A 23,241-nucleotide genomic window follows, 5' to 3' on the forward strand; every position below is an offset into this window, starting at 1 on the left:
TCTCAGAGGATGAATCCATCCTTGATGATAAAGAGGTGGTAGAAAGTTTGGTTGATGGCCTAAAGTTAACTGAAGGAGTCATTTCTAATTCTGACTGGCTGCGAGCCTCTGAATGTGATAATTCTCAGATTCTCTTAAAAAAATTGATATCTGATGGTTGGCCGAGAGAAAGTCAAATTGATAAGAACATGATTCCTTTCTCTAAAGTCAAAGACGAATTGAGCCTTGAGGGAAATCTTGTTATGAGAGGGTCTTTACTTGTTCCTCCTATGTCTATTAGAGACAAAGTGGTTGCTTTGGCTCACAAGGGACATGGAGGAATTACCAGTACAAAGAAAAGACTGAGATTACATTACTGGTGGCCGGGCATGGATGTTTCTGTTGAAACATTGTTGAACAACTGTGTTGAATGTTCTCATGCTGAAAAATCTTTACGCACAGTCAATTCTCCTTTGTCTCCAGTAAAATTTCCTGAAAACCCCTGGGTGAAACTTGGCATAGATTTTTTGGGACCAATTGGCGGTTTAAACCAAGGTTTTAGGTTTATCTTAACCGTTGTAGATTATCACTCCAAATGGGTGTCTTTCAAGTTCATGAAGGATCCCAATACCGAAAATGTGATCAGATTTTTGACCAAATTATTTAGATCAGAGGGAATCCCTGGCTATATTGTTTCAGACAATGGAGTGCAGTTTGTTTCACACAACATGAGAGATGTTTTGAACAATCATGGAATAAAACATTTGACCACTGCTTTATACAGTCCACAAGGTAATGGTTTAGTGGAAAGGGTGAACCGCATTTTAAAAGATTCTGTTCAACTTGCTATCTCTTCTGGACAAACTATACAAGATGTTGTGAGTGATAGAGTGTGGTCATATAATAACACTCCTCACTCTACCACGGGCATCACTCCGTTTGCCATGTTGCGTGGGAGAGAATCCTTTAACGAATTGTCTCCTGAATGGGTGGTCAGTAAAACTAGGCCTGGGGGGAGTTCTTTTGATTTGGATGCAGTTAGGGACAGGGTTGAGAATTCTCAAATCAGGTCCAAAATCAGATATGATGACAGTAAACATGTCAAGAATGAATGCTTTTCTGTTGGAGATAAAGTTAGAATAAGGAGACCAGGTAAAGTCAAGGGGTCAAGATTTTATCCGGAGACTACCATTGTCAAAGTTGGTAAACATTCTGTCATGGTTTCAGGTGGGAGATGGTGGAGCAACAGACGTATTGCTAAAATTGTTAGTAGTAAGTCCGCAAAAACCTCCGATTCTGGTCCGTTGTTACAATCTGTTAAAGATTCTTATAATACAGTTTCAAGTGTTCCTTTCTCCTTTTCTGATATTGCAATTCCCGTAAGTAATGATTTCTCTGTTTCTGATGATATTTTGGATGGTCCTGGGCTTGTCTCAAATGACTCTTCCGTTAGAGTCAGTTCCAGGCTGAGAGCTACTCCAAAATATCTTGATGATTATGTAACTTAAGTTTTGTTTTTACAGGTGAGGAGGTGTGTTATATCCCTTACTTTAGTTTTATTCAGTTTATTTGCCCTAATGTTTATTTAGTATATTTTAGTGTTGTCTTTTAAAATGTACAACCCTTAACCTCTCCCTTAAGCCTCTCCTTTCTATGTCATTGTTGCTTAGCAATATTGGAATGTTTAGGCTCTAGAGCTGCTCAGTTGAGACTGGAGCTTGACAGAGTGACACTCTGGCAGTTTGAGAGCTGTACTTGTTTTTAAGAATAAATCTACATTAACCTACAAAGCTGATCCTGTCCTCATTGGATGCAACAAAACCCCTCCCAAGATCAGCGATTTCAACACTAGAGAATCAAGAGCCCTCAGAGAAATTACCAATAACATGAAAATCGTCTGTTGTAAGGCCGACAAAGGGGGAGCCGTGGTCGTCTTAGACCAGACGTTCTACCAAGAAAGTGTGACCGCCATGTAAATGACAAAGAACTGTACATGAAATTGATTTCAGATCTGACTGATACTTTCCTGAAGATCTTGAAGACCATTTTGGAAAAGACCATGGAAATGGGAACCATTAACCAAAAAGATTTGAAATATCTGATCCATCCTCATCCTAAATGTTCCAGCATTCACATGCTGCCAAAAATCCACAAAAATGTACACCAACCGCCGTTCCGGCCTATGGTGTCTACCAGGAACTCAATCCACGAACCTACCGGGAAGTTTATGGATATGTACCTTCAGCCCATCGTGAACAACATGTCAACATATATTCGTGATTCTACCGATTTTCTGAACCAATTATAAAAAGTGACTTTAAATCCAACTATCCCACACACTTTGGTTACCTTTGACGTGTGTGCTCTGTACACCTCCATATCACACAACAGGGGCATCGAAGCTTTGGAATCCTTTTTACTTTCATATTCCATGAAAGATGACCTTAAAGTGTTACTACTGGAGCTTATGCAATTTACGCTATACCATAGCTATTTTATTTGGAATGACGAGTTCTTCATGCAGCTAGTGGATACTTCAATGGGCAACTGCGCAGCTCCCAGCTACGCAAATTTGTTTATGCATCGTCTGGAACTTGATCACATTTTGAATAATGCCCATTGGTCGAACAAGATTGAATTGTACTGGCGATACATAGATGAATTTTTTTTTAATTTGGGCAGGATTACCGGAAGAGATTCCTAAATTCATTTCCCACATCAACGGTGTGGATGATCACATTCGTTTTACATACAGTGCAGACACCAAATGCTTACCTTTCTTGGACATTCTTGTGACTCTTGACAATGTCAACTTAAAAATTTCACTGTTTGTGAAAGCCACTGATCGGAATAACGCCCTCATGTACACCAGTTGCCATCCAACTCCTTTAAAAAAACACCTACCCTTTTCCCAATTGACAAAGGCCAAAAGGATCTGTTCAGAACCAGAGGAATATCTTGAAACAGAAAAGAACATTTTGCAAAAATACAGGGAGAGAAAATACCCTGAATTTACCCTGCAAGCAGCGCGAGACCGTATCAAGTCTAGGAACAGACATGATCTCTTACACCCTTGCACCAGTACCAAGAACAGTGAAAGACCGGTATTTGTTTCCAGGTACTCTTCCAGAAGTTCTGCAATTAAGAACATCATCTTAAAGAACTGGCAGATGATCCAATTCGAACCTGACTTCCATGGCATATTCAATGGGACTCCTTTGTTTGCTTACCAAAGAGCGAACAACTTAAAAAATCTATTGGAACGCAAATTTGAACCGTTGGACACCGTTTTCTCTGGCACCAACCCATGTCACAATTGCAGTCACTGCAACAACATTATCAAAGGAAGTTCCATCAATCATCCTCTGTCTGGAAATCAGATCAAACTAAAAACGAACGCAACGTGTGATTCCATGAATTTGGTCTACCTATTAAAGTGCCCTTGTGGCTTACCCTACGTGGGAAAAACTGAAAGAAAAATCAAAGTTCGTCTCACAGAGCATAAAAGCACAATCAGAAACAAGATCTTAAAATCTCCCCTAGCTGCTCACTTCATTTCATCTCTACATTACATCAGCCAACTAAGGTTCCTTCTACTGGAGGTTGTCCCTAAGAGATCTGGCATAGACAATCACAAAAAATTACTTCAACGTGAGCTCTTCTGGATAAAGCTGTTGGACTCGTGCCAACCAAAAGGACTCAGTGAACGGATTGAATACAGTTGTTTCCTTTAAACCTGTTCTCGTCTGACAATCTTGTCTCCTGTATGCACTCTTGTCTAGTATCCTTTTCTACTCTCTTTTCATTACCCTTACTTCTCTCTACTCCTTTCTGGGTTCATTCAATGCTATCATTTGTAGTGTTATTGTCTCCGAATGCATTTATCTATCCCTTTCAGTTTTTTCTTTCCTATACTTCTTTCTTTCTGCCGACCTACACATTTTCCCTACCCTTCTGTATGCACTCTTCTCCAGTATCCTTGTCTACTTTCTTTTTATTACCTTTTCTTTCCTCTACTTCTTTCAGTGTTCATTTAATGCTATCATTCACAGTGTTATTGTCTCCGAACGCATTTACCTATTCCTTTCAGTTTTTCCTTCCCACACATTTTCCCTACCCAAGATGGTCGACACTTTCGTGTCCCGTTGACTCTATGCTAATATACCATAATATACCATATGTTTAGTTTTAATTCATCACTTTTCGTTTTCAACTTAATTCTTTCAATCTCATTAGCTTTATTATTCTTTGGTTATTTTCGTTACCATCCTCGTGATTTTACCATGTTTCATATCCCACACGCCACTCTGCGCGCACTTTTTAGTCTCGTCTCTATGTTTACTGGGTGTCTTCTAATAGCATCATCCTCTGATGCAACGATTCCGTCTGACTTCCGCCATTGAACGCGGCTTCTCAACACACTTCGGTGAGAACTTTAATTTTCTACGCGGGTGTGACCCGGGTCTTCTCGGTTTACTTCACGTACACAGTCTGGGTGTCTACTTGTATTCTTGATCCTCTACTCCTTTTTCCTTCACCCATTTTGTACCGCCCACAGTTCACATGTTTCAGCACAGCTCGATTTTTGCATGGATCGAGTTAAAACCATTTCGCCATTGCAAGCCACGTTCTACAGTCTTTTTCACCGCACCCAGTTTCCACTTTATTTTCCTCTGCCCGTAATTGCTCTTTGATGCACTTATGTAAAATCACGTGCAGGTCCAGCTGTACAGTCTCTCCCATCGCACCAAGTCTCACAGTCTTCATTCATTTCTTTATCACAAAGTTCTACTTCGTGCCTTCGGTTTTTACCATATTAAATCACCCTTTTAATTTCGGTCTCATGTTCCACCTTCATATTTATTTAATCTCATTTATTTAATTTTCGGGTTACGTCCATTTCCTAAAATAGTGTTTGTTTCCTCCACAGTTCCACACTAAGTCCCCTGATGAAGGGATCATTGTCCCGAAATGCATTGGGATTTCTGAACTTTGATGGATAAACGTGAACAATTATGATTCCATGTCATTATGAGTACAATATATGACTTGCATGAATAAAGCAAATTTCTCGATGAACTGATCGGATCTTTAAATTGGATTAATTTAGACAAAAATCCGGAGGTCCTTTGTGCCTCCATAGGAGCACCAACAGGAACCAGTGTGGGTATTCCCACACCTACTCAACACTAGTATTTACACTAAAGTCCCTCACCAGCCAGAAGGGACCATTCCTGAGGCGCCCCAAAAACGTGTTAACCTCTTTTCGGAGATTACCCATTTGAACTTTTACTACACCCCAGGTGTGCCACACCCCCTCCATTTTTTTACTATTACATGTATAACACAAAAATTTTTGTTTTTTAAATGGGAGAAATTTAAAGTGCAGAAAAATATTCTGCAAAAATGTTAAGGTTATGGAAAAATGTTTCTGCACTTTACATTTCTCCCACTTAATATAATGGCTGTATTTTTCACTTATAAATATGGCACTGTGACAATAAAATGAAACTGAAGAGTTAACTGTGTTTATATAGATCCCATGAAACTCATTTACATAGTCTCCCATTTCCAAGTGCCAAATTTACAAACACCAGGCATTTTGCGCCCAGTGGCCTGTAGACATGGTGCCACATTAATAAAAAAGAAAAATACATCTGTGTAAATGGGAGGAATTATAAATGTAGACACATGCTTCATAAAACATTGAGACGTACTTGACTTAATTGAAAGTGGTGAAAAACATTACGACTAAGGGTCTGATTCAGATTTCGGCAGACGGGTTACTCTGTCACAACAGTGACAGATATCCTGTACGTCGATATATAAATCCCATCGTATATTACGGGATTTATATTTCAGCAGACGGGATATCCGCCACCCTTGTGACTGAGTAACCCGTCCGCTGAAATCTAAATCAGGTCCTTGATGTTTCATATTAAAGGTTTTTCTCCCATTTAAAACAATTACTATTTTTCAGTTATAAATATGGCACAGTGTCTACTAGCCACTAGGAGCAAAAGGCCTGCTGCTTGTAAATGCAAAAGTTTGAAATGGGAGAAAAATAAAACGATGAGTTAATTATTAAAATAACTTCATTTGAATTTTCTCCAATTTGAAAGCATTAATAAACATGATTTTGTTCTCGCGCTCCAATATTGAGTCAACAAGGTTTTCTATTTAAGAGTTAAATACTTCAGCGCTTCAGTTCTTCACCTCTGTTCCCTAGCCAAGCCCATAAATCTGACAGAGCAATGCTCATTATCAGGCTCTGCTATCTGCAGCCTGATGATAATGTAAAGAAAACACAGCCTTCCCTTAAACTTAAATGAAAAATCAGAACCTGTGAATGTTCAAACAAACTCACGGCTGCCAGCTACTCAGAAGGTGTCTAGGAGCTACTGGTCACTCCCAATCGACTGTTGGTAGACACCTGCTCTAAAAGTTGACTTTTAGTTAATATTTATTAAAAGTCCTACTCCACTATTGAATAGGGTGTTAATAACTATTAAAACAGTGATTTAATGATATTTCTAGGTGACCCCTTTCCCAAGATACAGTATTAGTACTTACTATTACTTACCAGTGTTTCTCTAAGAGACAGCTAGCCTTTCTATAATGAAAATAGCTTTCATAAGATAGTCACCGTAAGGAAGTACTAACTTTTTACATTTCTACATGCCCTAGAAAACAACGCAGTATAGGGTCTGCATCACTGTGATAGGGGAAGATCCAGAGAGGAAGCTTTTGGGACATGACTAGACAGGTTAGTAGGGATATATTTGATACATTGGGGAGCATACTGTAGGTAAAAACACAGCTAGAAGGTCAGAGCATATCATTTTTGAGTTAAACTGAGCACAACTTCAACAAATAACGAGCAAACTCTATGTTTGGTAGACTATGATAAAATAACAAATAAGAGAAAATGAAATACACTGCCCATATGGAAATGTTGATTGAGAATTTGTAGCTTATTTAGGACACGGCTTACCATTCTTGAAGCTCAGGCGAAGGAATGAGGCCTGCTGTACCGTTTTTCGAGTTTTCCAGTTTACCCTGCCACCAATTATGATCATCCTTACTAATGATCTGGATTATATCGCCCACTCTAAATCTGATGCCAGCTTCTTTGCAGGGTATGAGGTCATCTTTTGCTGGATCATATTCGAATTGTGCCCTTACATATATCTAGAAAAGAGAGATGTTTTCAAAATAAACTAATATTTGAAATATTTGGAGAACAATTGAAGACTAGATCTAATTTAAACTAGCATGCCAGGTGAGAGGAAATGAAATGATGTAGCATAGAGGGGAAACATAGAGGGGAAACAAAGAGGAAAAAGAAAGATGAACAAAATGGATCTAAACTCTGTTTTCAAGTGACTTCAAAAGGATAGTGTAACATATTTCAACCAAAACCGAGGGAGGCTGGTATGCCATCACTGGAGTCATTCTCCGAAACTGGAATGTCAAGTAAGGACGGCAGATATTTCATGGATAAGCATTTGAGAAGGAAGACAGAAGGGTCCTCTTTCTTGGCTGGGTCTTCATAGGCGTATCTTTCTCTGAGCAGCCTTTTCATCGCGAAACTGTTAATAATATAGTATGATTTGAAGTGTGATATGTGGCTGACACGCATTCAAGTTTTTTTGTGAAGTCCCTTTGGTGGCAGGAAGAGTCGTGTTAACATAAGTGTAGGGGCCAGTATAGCTGATTCACTGAACACATGTTTATAGCCTGCTACAGTTTTCGTGAATAATTGGCTTTCTTTTCATGGTAATGAAATTATGCATGGAGAAGTGTGGCTCAATGGTTAGAGCGGCAGACCCTGATGCAGAGGTCTAGCCCGGGACCAGGGTTCAATTCCCCGCCTCGGCGGGTCTTGGGCTCAAAATTCCACGGACCTGACAATTCTCGCCTCAGTGCCTATTCCAATCATGGAGTCCCACTCTGTAACTCTGGGCAATAGCTTGCTTAATCTCCACAACGGCCCCCACAACGCTAAGGATGCCTGGCCTCCACCTTGGGGGTGCCCAGGAGTGGACACCTCACAGGGAAAGCCAGGATGGGTTCCACAGCGGTATTCGTACAAGCGCCTTGAGACCCTTGCGGGTGAGTAGTGCGCTATACAAGTATCAATTTACATTTACAATTATTTTGTGTTTTAAATTGTGACATAATTCTTTTCAGACAAAGGAAAATAATAACTCTTTGCATGTAGATTGTGTGCCAGAAGCGATTTGGCATTTCAAAATCGAGTTTCTTGTTGAAGAGGCATGTTGACACTTCATACTAAAAGCTCCACATTTTGTCATTTGCAACAATTTTATTTTTTCTTACATTCTGTACTCTGCAACAACCAAAGTCAAATAATTCCTTTGGATGTACAAAAGTAGTAAAGATCTTTGGTAATGTGGGAGGTTGGTTATCTTCTTGCTGGCCTAGCCAATGACTGGGTTGCTTGTTTTATCTACTCCTTTACTTGATTTCAGAGGCATGGTATCTTTATTGAGATTGCTTATTTGGAGCTTCTGAATCTTTTTCAATCATTCCAGTCCATCAGTGTTTAATCCTCTGCTGAGGTTGTCTGTATGTTTGCTCTCATTCTTTTCCTAGCTTTTGTCTATCTCAGGATTACTTGACTCTCTCTTGGTTGTGTGCTGTGAAAAAAATGGATTTCCTGTGCACAGTCTGGAGATGTACTACTCTTGCCTTTCCTCCTGACAGACTGGTAATTTGAGTAAGCAAGACATTTCATAATATACATTTTTTTGTCTTTTTATACATTTTTATTGATGTGCTGAACACTTTTACACCATTAGTGTAGCACAATGGTAACACTGTATAACAGAAGAGAAAAAAATCTGACAAAAATGTAAAAGAGGTGAGCCACTAATTAATCCAAAACCTGAGTGACCCCTACATTTACCGGTCACTGCGTATATATCCACTCGGGCCAACATCTGCCTTGCCTTACATATTTATTTGCGGGATTCCTCTTGACGGGGGCCAGCTCAAACCCATATATATAAATGAACTACTTATACCAACTGATAACCAATGGTGCGTTTGGTCGTAGCCAATGTCTTGCAACTAGGATCCTTGCAGTTGAGATCATAAAGAATGTAATACCTTTCACTTCCAGGGAAACTTCCCCTAAAGTACCAGGAATAATCAGCTGAGGCGATGGAAAAATAGAACTTCGAATAATCCTGGAGATCTCATCAAAAAACCTCTTTCCATTAATAATGCAGTGCCCAACATGAGCTGACAATATGCACAGTATCTGCATCCAACTCACCACAGTGAAAACATTCACAGCTTCTTAGACAATCCCAATTGAATAATCAATTTGGGGGTATAATAGATATCTTGAAGAATCTTGAAATGATGGACTTTCAACCTGGATATATTCACAAATTCATAATTCAACTGGAGGGATTCCGTGATTGTTTTGATACCCACTTGTACTGACAATTTACGAGTCCATTTCGAAGCTATAACAGATGTATTGTCTGACTGTTCCCAAATAAAAACTTAGACAATTGACTAATCCTACCACTGCAGCATGCTCTGCACAAATGTTCAACATATGTAATATGATTCAGCATCCCTGAATCTTTAATTACGAAAGACACTTCTAATCAGTAAAAAATGTTTTAAAGCTGGTGTTCGGAACTCCAAATTAAGTGACTAGACCTGAGAAGGGTGGAACCAGGGATTTCCCCAAACACCTGACCAACAGATTGCAGTCGTTATCTAGACCAGTCTAACAAAAACTAATCAGAAGAACAAAAAAGGAAAATCTGTTTTAATAGAGACAAATACTGAGTAAGAAGGGCAATTGAAAATTTATCCTTGAGGATTCGGCAAACTTGATGAAGCACCAGGAGGGTCTTAAAGTGCGTACGCTTGAAATATGATTGATCGTGAAACAGTACCCGTGGCGCAGATTCAAAATATAAGGACCATAAATACCAGGACTCATGAAAGATCATCACTTGAGACATGGCTCACAAAGAGAAGCCTAGAAATAATACTTTTCACAACAAGGGCGCTTATATTGCTAGATGATCTGGGCCCGGACCTTTCTCTCCGAGAAAATACAGCAGCTGTTAAATATAGAGAAATGGTCCTAATAGATATATAAAGGGTATATAAATAGGTATACAAATTTAGGAAGGATCACTATTTTTATTACATTGCGGCAAATGAGACCTAAAGGTAACCTATTACAATGCTCAAAAACAAGCCTTGGTTTCTCTACAAGAGGTTCATAATTAAGTATCACAATGTCCTTTACCAACGGAGAGAGCCAAACTTCCAAACATTCTGTAAAGAACGATAGGCTTGATGGCCCATCAACACTAAATCTTCCCAATGACGCTCCACTTGAGAACACTGGTGCCCTAAGCACTCCTGCAATGGGCACATGTGTAACTTGGGGAAACTATGGAAATACAGGAAGCCATCATGCTGAGGAGAAACATTACTGTACTGGTTGTAACTTGTTGGCCTGGTTGGAACAGAGGGATGAGCGACTGTATCCTGGTGGTATTTAGCCATGCCCACCTCTGAGCTCACAACTGCCTCAGAGAAGGTTGATTCTGGAGGGGTTGGAGGTTTGTTTTTGAGGCGTTGATAGTAAAGCCTAGTTCGGGAAGTAGATTGATGGTGAACGTAGGGTGTTTTTGGAATTTCTTACAGGTGGCACTCTTGATGATGGGGAACGTAGGGTGTTTTTGGAATTTCTTACAGGTGGCACTCTTGATGAATCAATTGCCCAGATAGGGGAAGACATGGTTGTCTTGTCAGTGTAGGTGAGAGGCCACGGCTGAAAGGCACTTGGAATACCCTGGGAGTGCTAGCGACTCCGAAGGGGAGCACTTTGGACTGATAATGTTGTCTGCTGATTACATATCTGAGGTACTGGTGATGTGCCGGATGGATGGTAATGTTGAAATTGGTGTCTTTGAGGTTGAGTGCAGCCAGGTTTCAGTAGTAGGATGACATCATGAAGACTGACCATGTGAAAGTGCTCTGAAAGAATGTACTTGTTTGAGAGTCTGAAATCCAAAATGGGTCTGTGTGACCCATCCTTTTTGGGCATCAGAAAGAATAAAGAGTAAACTCCTTTGCCCTGTTTATGGTGAGGGATGGGATCTAAGGCTCCTTATTGGAGGAGAGATTGTACCTCTGAAGGTGGGAGACGACTGCCTGGGGTGAACCCGCCTTCCACAACCAGTCGTCAAGGTAGGGGAAGACTGACACCCCTGACCTGCGCAGATGATCTGCGACCACCGCCATCACTTTCGTGAACACCCGAGGGACACTGGTAAGGCAGAAGGGGAGCACAGTAAACTGAAAGTGCTCGTGGCCTACCGTGAACCACAGGTAGCGCCGGTGGGCCGGCAGGACGGGGATGTGGAAATACGCATCCTGCAAGTCCAACGCTACCAACCAGTCTCCTGGGTCCAGGGCAGCTAGGACCTGAGTCAAAGTCAGCATCTTGAACTTCTCCTTCCGGAGGAAGCCGTTGACGCTCCGTAGGTCCAAGATAGGGCGTAGGCCTCCTTTGCCCTTTTTGGGTACCAGAAAGTAGTGGGAATAGCAACCACGTCCTACTTCTGCCCCAGGAACGCGCTCAATGGCCCCCTTGGCCAAGAGAGCCATAACTTCCTCCTGCAGAAGTTTCAAGTGATCGCCCGAAATGCGGTGGTACTGCGGTGGCATGGCTGGAGGAGTCGTCTCGAAGGGGAGGGAGTAGCCCCTTCGGACGATTTGCAGCACCCACCTGTCCGACGTGATGGTGCGCCAGTGGAGGAGGTGATGGCGAACCCTGCCCCCCCACTGGCGTTGAATGGGCCTGAAATGCCGTACTAGGAAGGTTTAGAGGCAGATGCTGCGGGAGCGGATGTGGACTGACCCAGCCGTTGTCCCCCGGCACTGCCACGGCGGTAACCACGTCCGCGACGAGACTGGTTCTGCGGTCTGTGGCTGGCTGGACGTGTGGTGGCGCCCCTTCCTTGGTCACGAAAGGGGCAAAAAGCGGAAGTTTGCTGGCACTGGCCTAGGCCCAAGGACTTGGCCGTAGCCCTGGAGTCCTTGAAACGCTCAAGCGCACTGTTCGCTTTGTTGCCAAAAAGGCGACGGCCATCAAAGGGCATGTCCATGAGCGAGGCCTGGACTCCCCCGAAAAGTTGGCGGACCTCAGCCAGGCGTGGCGGTGAAACGCCACCATCGTTGCAATCGCTCTACCCAGCGAGTCCGTGGAGTCAAGTCCACATCTAATTGAGTACCGTGCTGCGTCCCACCCTTCCGCCAGGGCTTGGGCGAGCTTTGGTCGGGCCTCCCCTGGACACTGTGGCAGCACGTCCCCAACCGTATCCCACAGAGAGTGGGTGTAACGGTCCAAAAGGCAGGCGGTGTTGACAGACCGCAGCCCCAAACTCAGAGAGGAGAACAATTTCTGCCCAAATTGACCATACCTTTCGGATTCCCGATCCGGAGGAGCGTTCGGGAATGCTCTCTGGGACGTAGAGGCCTGGATCACCAGGCTCTCGGGGGTGCGGTGCACGGACAGAAAGCTAGGGTCCCCCAGGGCCGGGCGGTGGCGTCGGGCCACGTTCCGATCCACACGGAGGCCTGTGGAGGGCTTGGACCAGATGCCCAGCGAACGTCAGTGAGGGCTTCGATAAACGGCAGTAGAGGCTCAGAGGGGCTTGCCTGCGGTTTGAGCACCTCAGTGAGGAGGTTAGTCCTCACGACCCCTCCCAGTCTTCCTCGTCATCCATCTCCTGATAATCAGGTAAAAATGATGGAGCCGGGTCGAGGGTGAAGGCCTCACCCATCGGCGCCGGTCCGACCCCGGACGGGGGCTGAAACTGGGGTCGACGTCGTCCGGAGACGGCGCCGGGAGCGGCACCCTTGGGGTCGGTGCCAGCGGAGGAGTCGTAAGGTCGACTGGCGGCGGCGTCGGGACCGGAGTCGTCGATGGCGCTGGGGCCGAAGCACCAGACGGCCTCGGGGCCGGAGCCACCAACCCGCTAGGGCTCCCAGTCGGACCCGTGGGGCCCGAAGGCTCCTCAGCAGGTTCCGACAGACGAAAGCGTGACCTCATGGCCGTGAGGAAGGTGCTGACCTCCTCCAGTGTCACGTGCAGCCCAGGGACCGGCGGGTATGGATCTGGACGCGGCATCTGCGGCTCCGATGGAGCCGCGGTGGCGATGTCGCCCGAAATTCCGGCCGCATCACACGAGCGTCGGGGTGAGTCGGAAGAGAGATGACGCCTCTTCGACTTCTTTTTTCGAATGCCTCGACTTACCGGAGGACTTGGAGCCCGACGATTGGTGGTGGCTCGTCGAGCGGCGATGACTGCAGCTCCGCAACGGGTCTCTTGACTTCCTCCTCGACCGGGACTTCAAGCAGCGCAGAGCCGACTGCCGGAGCTCGAGCAGCTTACGGGACCTCTCCAGTCTAGCCTTCGAGGTCAAGGCCCGGCAGTTGGGGCACGATTTCGTCATCATGGTCGGCCCGATGCAATAAAGGCACCGACGGTGGGGGTCTGTCACCGACATCAGGCGGTGACAGCCCTCACAAGATTTAAAACTAGGCATCCCTAGCGGCACCGCGAGTCGAGGGTCGACTCAAAAAGTGATAAAAAAGTTAGTGAAAAATTGACTGGAGTACTGCTCTTCCCGGATCTGCGCTTGCTGGCGCGGAAAAAAGAAGAAGAACTGACGTCAGCGCGCAAGGGTGGTGTCTAATTACTCCGACATCATCCCGGCGATCATGCCGCCGATGACAGACGCGGAGCCGCAGACGACGCCTAGCGATGCGCAGGGGTACTGCTGACGAAAACTTTCCGGCGCAGGTCAGTGCCGATCCGGCTCCATGTCCCAATTAGGGCCCAAGCCGGAGCAAAATTGCCTGGGAACTCTGGCAAGGGCGGAGGTGGGACAGATGGAACCCATGGCGGCGCCGGGTATGGAGCCGCAGGGGGCGCTGGGGCAGGAACTCCCAGCAGAGGACCCTGAGGTGACGGCGGAGGACTTTGCGGCGCCGGGTCCGGAGCAGACGGCGGCGCTTAAGGCAAGCAAGGGCCCTCAAAAGAGACTGCGGGGTCCGAAGGCGCACCAGCGGGAGCCTTAGGCCTGAACAGGAGGTGCAAGAAACCCTTGCACCTGGGCTGGACTCGTCCACAGACCCGGATAAGATGGGTAGGCCGTGGTATTCCCAGGCTCCAACAGAGCCGCAGGGGAAGGACCCCTGGCCCCTTCGTCCGCATCCGGAGACCGACGGGGGGACATCAGAGAGTGAACACGCTTCTTCGACTTTTACTTATGACGTCTCTTACCTGATTCGGAGGGCGAAGACTTGGACCCGCGATGATGATGGCTCCGCGGTCGGTCCCTCCAGCGACCCCCTGGATCACGAACAGCGCGGAGAGGACTGCCTGGCCTTCAGCATCTTTCGGGACCGCGCTCCCGCAAAGCCTTCGGAGTCATGGCCAGTCAGTCGGAACATGACCGAGAGTCATGGCCGCACTCCAGAAAGTAGAGATAGACGCCATGGGGGTCGGCCACCGACCTCGTACGGTGACAGGCCCCGCAGGATTTAAACCTAGGCATCCCTACATGGCACCAGGGGTCAAATACTCATAAGAAGTAGAGACAAAAGTGTAAAAAAAGTTAGTCAAAAAGGTACTAGGGTACGTGCTCTAACCAGATCTGTACCTGGTGGCGTGGAAAAAGAAAGAACTGACGTCAGCCTGCAAAGGTGGCGCCTAAATAGTCTCCGTGATGTCATCTTGGCGATTATGACGCCAGCGACGGACACGGAGCCGCACGACACCACCTACTGACGCGCAGGGGTACTGCTGGCAAAAAACCTTTCGGATCCAGTCTGACGCCTGGGGATATTCTAAGGTAAGGAATCTATCACTAACGTGTCTCTTTCAGATTCCAAGACCAACACTCCAGAAAGACACGTACAGCGCCGAACACTAATAAAAAGGGAGCATATGTCAATTTGGAAAATGACTCCAGTAAGTGGAAGCAAGGAGGAACCTATGGACAACTTGCAACTCAGAAAAGCTCCCCCATACATGAAGATATTGGTGCAGGACACGCAGCCTCGACAAGAGGTGGCGACATAGGAAGATGATACCAAGGCAATCAGCATGTAGACATAAATGTATAAACATACAATTATGTAGAGACAGAACGAGCCAGGAGCATGAACATGTATATATCGGACCATAACTAGAACAGTAAGGGCAGGTAGGAGCCGTTTTGGAAGAGAAGACCATGAAACCTCTAAAGGAGATGGATGCCCATGGCGAAAGCAGAGGGCACCAAGGAAAACCATAGAACACCGTACAAAGGACCACCAAGCGACGCATGGAGCCCACAGGATCTCCAGGCCCAGGTGAGATAAGCAAGGCTATATAATAGCGTACAAGTTCCCCACATAGAGTATGCATTACCCAAATAACGGTGAAATCCTCTTAGGGCAATAAGCCAGGCCAAACGAACGTAGTAACAAACCAAACCCGTGAACTGAGTTCCGAGCAGTAATGACATTACTTAGCTGAGCCACCGGCCGAATACCACAGTCAGAGGGCACAGCAACCTGTGGAACACGGCCACAGAAGGCCAACAGGCAGCTGAAAGCAAAAAGCATCCAAGGGATGCCAATAAAAGGGTAAGCAGCCTCGACCACAGAAAAAGAATACATAAGGCTAACTGCCCATGTTAAACACAGAGCGCATCTAAAAGTACCATAGAAGACAGGCCTAAAAGAACCTAAGTAGGAGGATAAAAAGCCCGCCAGGAGCCAGTGAACCGCCGACTTGGCGTGAGCATCAAAGAGCAAAACCCCATCAAAGGGTAAGTCAACCAGTCGCTCCCGGATATTTTCAGGCAACATGCCATCTCGCAACCAAACGTGATGCCTTAAGGCAACAGAGCTCGCCATGGCTCGGCCCAAAGAATCCGCTGTATCTAAGGCTCAATGGATTGTGAATTCGGCAAGGTCGTGGCCATCCCGGATAAGGTGAAGGAGATCAACGCGAGCACCTTCGGAGGTGGCAGTAAGCAAAGACTCTGCAGAGTCCCAAAGGGCAGAGGTAGCCCAAGCCAAAACACACACTGTTTAAGGACCGTAGGGCAGCACTAGTGGATGCAAACACGTTCCTACCGCATGAATCAAGCCACCTGGACTCTCGAGAGGGAGGAAGCATTAGAGGGGGCAGAGAAGGAAAGGCAGTCTGCAACACAAACCCCTGCGCATCCGGGTGCACTTAAAGATAGACCGGATCATGTGGAGCTGGGTGGTGGCGGTGCAAAACTGAACGAGCCACCGGGTCACCCGAAGCAGGTCGGACCCAGGTACCCAAGAGGGCATCATAAAGGGAAGCCTCAAAAGGCAAAAGCGGCTCCACATTTTCAGCCCCACGGTGGAGGACCTCATGCAAGGGGTCCACAGACAAAGGTGTAGAGGGGATTTGCATATTTAAAATGTGGGTGGCAAAGAGCTGCACCAGCCTCGGAAGCCCTCCGCGGAGAGGAAAACAGCTCATCAGTGGGGGAAAGGTTGTAAGCTGATCCTCCCTAGACACAATGCCCAATGCCCCATGGAAGGAGGCTTCATGGAAGAATGAAGATCCTGACGGGGCTCCTGGGGAGGCAAACAGCCTGCCGGATCTGGGAGGTCCTGAGGAGGCTCCACAAATTCCAAGGGGGCACTGGTAACACTAGCTCCAGTGACGCCGGGCGGGAGGGCGGAGCCAAACTGTCTCCGGAGGTCTCTATAGAAGAGTCCAGAACTCGGCGGCGACACGGTGCCGAAACCACGAGTTTCGGTGCCGATTGTGGCTCGTAAGACGCAAACTCTGCAGCATCCGGTGTCGAGACACCGCAGTCCGGAGCCAAAACTATGACAAGCTCCCCCTCTGAAGGAGAGGGCGCCGGGCCGGCGAGGCAATCTTTCGGCGCCGGCTCACCTCATCCAGAACAGGCTCAGATTCCGGAGAAAGGAGCAGAGGCGGAGCCGAGCCTCCGGTGCCGTGACGGCGTCGACCCCGGCTCCAGACAGGTGGCCGCCTGCCCAGAAGGCTGGGGTGTGCTCAAGTCAGGGCTATGAGCACCGGCAACCACCTGTGGAGCTATGCGGCGCGGCAGAGGTGCCGTGGGTCGCAGAGGGAGACCCAGCTGGGTCGTGCCTTAACGACTCCATGTGGAGCGTAGAGGTAGCCCCAACTGGGCCGCGGCCTAATGACAAAACACACTAGATGATGGACGTAATGTTGCACAATGGCAAAACATTCATCCCCAGTCACAGATCTGGGTTTAATCCATCGTTATTTTGCTCACCAAGCTAACGACATCACATCTCCGACATTCCTGGGAGACAAGGGCTCAATTGGCGACAGGGGCGATCACGCTGGTGAGTCTGTCGGAGACTCCTCAAGAAGCGGAGGTTCCAAGAACGCTAAGGAACGGGAGAGGACCCAAGGGAGGCCTGCAAAGCCATATCAAAAGCCTCCATTTGGGCCGAGTCGCCCCCATACCCGGAAAGAGCGGCTAGAGGGGGGGGGGGGCAACAGTCGGGAGCGCACGTCCGGAAAGTTCCAGGAACCAGTGCCCCTGGCGACAGAAGAAGGTGAGGATGAAGACTTACCAAGTGGAGAACGACGGCACCGGACCCCAGAGTGCGATCGACAGCGGAACAGAACAGTAGAGGGACCTGCAGTCGACGAAGAGGCCGGGGGGTGGGGATGACTCTGACAGCCGTGCCGAGAGAAGCTTCATATGGTGCTCACGCCGAGACTTCGGCTTCAGACGTTGGCAGGCTTCCCAGTCTGCTCCCCAGACACCACATACAAATAAGATGCGGGTCAGTCACGGACATTTGCCGTGAACAGGAATTACAAGATCTAAATCCCGAAGGCATTGCACACTGTTCCCGATGCGAGGCCAGAGGAGCTCTCTCCGGATCCGCGTTGTACATGGAAAAGAAGGAAACTGACGTCAGCGCGCCAGGAGGGACTTATATGACCTCGCTGACGTCACATACGTGGAAGACGTCAGGGCGGGGTCGTGTGACACCGTCCCCCAGCACGCAGAGGTGTTGCTGCAAAAAATTTCCGGATCCAGTCTCACGCCTGGTGATATTCCGCGTTGTACATGGAAAAGAAGGAAACTGACGTCAGCGCGCCAGGAGGGACTTATATGACCTCGCTGACGTCACATACGTGGAAGACGTCAGGGCGGGGTCGTGTGACACGTCCCCCAGCACGCAGAGGTGTTGCTGCAAAAAAAGTCCGGATCCAGTCTCACGCCTGGTGATATTGTAAGTTAAGGAATCTGCGGCTAGATGTCTCTATCAGATAAATATGTTTGGTGCAGGAAAAATGGCCCAGGTCATTTTTTTCCTGTTGTAAGTACCTTGTTACATAGGTTAACATGGTAGGAAGTTATTGATTAATACCTATTGATAGGAGAAGCCTAGCCTGACCATTCAAAGACTTCCCAGAATGGTAGTAGTAAATCCAACAATATCATAATGTTGAATCTCTCCTAAAGTGTACATACAAGAAGTTATAAGACTTTCTTGTTTGTAAGTCCAAATTCAGCCTTCCAGTGGAATGCCCTGATTGGTCAGAGTTAAGTGGATTAGCCAGGCTGCTTTGAAGAGGTGATAAAGAGCCCCTTGGGTTACCAACTCTGCTGGGAGGGCAGCGTGCTGGTCCATAGGAATTTCAGGCCAGGGGGTGGAGTCGTAAACCATGCTCTTCAAGGGCAGAGGGGAGGCCTGGGTGTCAAGTACACTTTTACACTCTTGACCCAGAGTCAGGGCTAGGCTTAAGGAAGGTATGTGCAGATGGTAGTGGGAGAGTCTAGGGAAATAAGCGATCCCTGGGGGTGTGTTTAGCCAGGTCTTGACTCTGTGCTGGAAAATCAGCCATTATGGATTAGGAAGATGTGATGCACTCTGGGACAAAATAATGCCACACTCTACAGGAGGTGGTCATCGCCTTGAGGAGTTACCCTGCTCTCATTGGTCAGCCGTGATCTGCTGCTTGACCCAGAGAATTTTGAATAAGTATCTGAGAGGGGTAGAGCCCTCCGTATCTGCTGCTTGAAACTTACTTAAGCAAGAATTGCCCTGCTGAGAAGTTTTGCTGTGCAAAGATTTCTAAGGCCTGAACTCTGAAGACTGCACCAACTGAAACTGCAGCCCTGTGGATTACCTTGCTGCTAAAGGACTAAAGAGTAGACTCCCTGCAAGCTACAGGTTAACAGAGCTCACCTTGACATCCCCTCAAAGAATTCCCAGCCTGGAGTACCAGTGGATTTTTAAGGGTTTTGTTCAAGTGGATTGCGGAATTTAAGTTTCACACTTTCAAGGACCCTCTTGGAGATTTCAGAACCTTGGATTGTGTGTTGGATACTTTAGGACCCGAAAGCAGAACTTTAGGAAGGCGTTCTAACTGGACCCCTCCTGCTGGAGAAGGCGCACAGCACATTTGGTGAGATTCCCCAGAACAATTTTAAAGGTGTCCTTGTCAGAGAAAACAAAATGACTAAAAGGGGCAAGCTTGATTTCTAAGCACTAGAAAGTGACCAATCGTTAAAAATTCATATCTCTGGTTCCCTACAGTGGATTCTTTTTGTTTTGGTGTCATTTAAAAGATACAAATATTACCTATTTTTATAAATTGGTGTTGATGTTAATTTGTATTGTGTCTTAATTATTTACATATATGATAGTGGGTCAGTAACATCTGCAATTCTGGTACTTGCTCAAGAGCATGGGGTAGCTCAAACTCATTCGTTCTACTGTGGGTTCAAATGCATCTCAACTTGTGAAACTACAAGTGGTGGTCAGTCTAATCTTATGGTTTGAAAACTGTGGAAGACTGCTCTCCATATCTACATCCTTGGTACCTTCTTACAGCAACGGTTAATGTCCTGCCAGATCTTGGTGCTCTACTGATCAGTAGCATGGTTGGCAAGCTTTGTAAATGTCGCTCAGTTCTGAATAATGCTAATCATCACCACTCTTGAAAGTCAGATAGTATTCAATCTCCTCGTATAAAGATTCCTGAAGCTGTTGATTTGATCTTTGTGGAAACTCATATTTGTGTCACCTCTTTAGCAACACTTCTAGATGTTTGTGTGCCTATCATCTCGTTTTTCAGTGGCCGTTTTTCGACTACAGCATTGCTAATACAACCTTCACTCAGACACTTTCCTCAACTCTGTGTTTCCAAGCAGATCATAGCAGCTATTAGATATGTTTCATGTATGCCAAGGGAATCTGGCTGAAGACTTCACACAGCTTTGTATTTTGGCTTACTGTTATCGCAGAGACACAGGGAAAAGTGCTGGCAGCTCTAGATGATTTATATGAAGCTGTTTCTGCTAAAAGCTCCCAATGCCCTGAATTGTGTGGGTTTGGAGATGCGCTCCCGGACCTGTCAGTGATGCGTCTGCTGTCAGTACTAACTGTGGAACCGGGTCACTGAAGGGCCACCCTTGGGCCGCCCTTTTAAAAGGTTTTGTGTGTTCCATCACTGCAGAGAGCGATGGGTGCACCCGTCACCAACACTAGATCTGATAGCTGACCATGCCCTTGGTTCCACTGACATGCTAAGCATTCCTGTAGGGGACGCATCTAAAGTCTTGCCTAGGGGACTATAAAAATGCAAGATGCCATCATTCCCATTAACAGCATGAAAACTCGAGCGGCTGAAACAGACATCAAGGTTCGTATATTCTGGACTCTGGCTGGAGTTGGGTATGCTAGAGTTTTTGTGTGTTTATAGTAGCTCTTAGATATGCTCGAGACGTGGATGGTTGGAGATGGGATTTGGACAGATTTACTGTGAATCCTTGGTCGTGGAGCAATTGCATAGTTCGCGTGTTTCCACCAAACAACGCCCCCTGAAGGTCGCCTGGTTCACCACAAAACTACAAAAAGCCAGACGCTCTGTAGACGCCTAGAAAAAACCTGGCGAAACCAGAAAACTACGGAAGCGGGTAACAACCACTGGGACGCCCTGAAGAAATACCACCAGCGCCTAAGAGACACCAAACGGAACTTCCTAAGAGACAAAGCCCAGACCAAAGCAACCAACGCCAAGGAACTGTTCAACGCAATACAGCAGTTCGCTAAACCCCCCTGCGAAACGACGGACATCACACCTTCCCAGGAACTCTGCAACAAGCTCAGCTCCTACTTCCATCTGAAGATCAAGGCCCCCTACGACAACTTCAGCGAACATATGTCGGACAACCCCCGTGCCGCAAGTCTACCTTCATGACCTGGGATCCCGCCACCGCAGAACTCATCTCCGCTAAAATGAAGAAGACCCACTCAGGAGCCCTTGCGGACCCCTGTCCACCGCACATATTCCACAGAGCAGCCTCCGCCATCGCACCCGAATTTTAACGAATCATCAACCCCTCCTTCAGGTCCGGCATCTTCCCAGATGTCTGGAAGCGGGTGGAGGGAAAACCCCTCCTCAAGAAGCCCACGGCCGACCGTACAGACCTGAAAAACTACTGGCCCATCTCTCTCCTCCCTTCGCGGCCAAAGTAATCGACACTTGAAAACGCCCAACTGACCGCCTTCATAGAAGAGAACTCCATCCTGGACACCTCACAGTCTGGATTCCGCAGGAACCACAGCACCGAGACCGCCCTTCTCACTGCCACCGACGACATCCGCATGATACTCGACCAGGGTCACATCGCAGCCCTCGTTCTTCTAGACGTCTCCGCAGCCTTAAACACCGTCTCTCACTGTAGTCTTGCAGCCAGACTTCATGACGCAGGGATACAAGGAACCGCCCTCGACTGGATCCGATCCTTCCTCTCCAGCAGAACCCGGAGAATCAGACTCCCTCTCTTCCTCTCCGAACCCACCGTTATCAACTGCGGAGTACCCCAAGGATCATCGCTCAGCCCCACACTCTTCAACATCTACATGGCCCCCCTCGCCTCCATCGTCAGACAGCACTGACTCTGCATCATATCCTATGCCGACACCCAGCTCATCCTCTGACTCACAAAAAATCCAGAAGGCACCAGACCCAGCTTCCAGGAAGGAATAAAGAACGTGGCAGTCTGGATAAAAGATCGCTTCTTGAAGCTCAACTCAAAGAAGACCTACATCCTCATCCTCGGACCCTGCACCTCCGCCTGGGACAACACCTGGTGGCCCCCCGCACTCGGGAATCCACCCACACGCACGAAACCTCTGTATCATTTTTGACTCCTCCCTCTGCATGAACCGCCAGATCAACGCCGTCGCCTCCACCAGCTTCAACTGCCTGCGCATGCTCCGTAAGACCTTCAAATGGATCCCCACCGACTGCAGAAAGACCGTCACCCACGCTCTCATAACGAGCAGACTGGATTACGGCAACGCCCTCTATGCCGAACTCAATAGAACTCTTCTACACAAACTCCAAACCATCCCGAACGCCGCAGCCAAACTAATCCTCGGGACACCGCGCCACAAACACATGACCCAACACCAATGAGACCTCCACTCGCTCCCCGTCGAGAAGAGGCTCACCTTCAAACTCCTCACCCATGCCTAAAAATCCCTAAACTCCAGACACAAATACCTCACAGGAGATTGTCCTTCCACGTACCGAAAAGAAACCTCCGCTCCTCTGACCTCGCCCTGGCAGAGGTCTCCCGCATTCGCAAAGCAAAGCAGGCGGGAGAGCCTTCTCCCACATCACAGCCAAGACCTGGAACGAGCTCCCTGTGAACATCAGACGCTCCCCGACCCTGCACACGTTCAGGAAGGACCTCAAGACCTGGCTCATTGACTGATTCGGAGCTGCACTGTATATTTTATGCATTTTAGGTATTTTATGGCTTAGAAACCATATCATGCTTTTACAATATTATTTTATAATACTCTTCGTACTGTACGCCTTGTACTTTACCACAAGTATTACGATTGCAGCATGTCATTTCTTATGCTTGAGAAAGAAGAGTGTTCAATAAATGTTTTATTGAAAACGCCCGTCTCTCTTTCTCTTTGCACCTCTGGTGAAACGAAGCATGCACGATTGACTGAGTGAAATAACTATCTATTGTTTCCGCGACTCTAGAGATATATTTCTTATTCTTGAGAAACAAAGTTGTCATGTTTTAAGCGGTTGTCAGAAACTAATCCCTTCTTGTTCATTCGAGAAAGTTTCTAGTGACCTCTGAGCTAGCTGGCACACAC

At 47.0% G+C, this 23,241-nt stretch overlaps 1 protein-coding gene across 8 annotated transcripts in view; it reads right to left on the reverse strand.

Moving 5' to 3' along the window:
* Positions 1-23,241, reverse strand: part of CASK (calcium/calmodulin dependent serine protein kinase) — a 1,268,764-nt gene that overhangs the window by 202,330 nt on the left and 1,043,193 nt on the right. For all 8 annotated transcript variants that reach the window (XM_078658296.1, XM_078658298.1, XM_078658303.1 and 5 more), the window contains one exon: positions 6,974-7,170. In XM_078658296.1, coding sequence (XP_078514422.1) covers positions 6,974-7,170 — 197 coding nt within the window. The remainder of the gene's footprint in view (positions 1-6,973; positions 7,171-23,241) is intronic.

The sequence above is a fragment of the Lissotriton helveticus genome, chromosome 8 (assembly GCF_964261635.1).
Source record: "Lissotriton helveticus chromosome 8, aLisHel1.1, whole genome shotgun sequence".
NCBI classification, from domain to species: domain Eukaryota; kingdom Metazoa; phylum Chordata; class Amphibia; order Caudata; family Salamandridae; genus Lissotriton; species Lissotriton helveticus.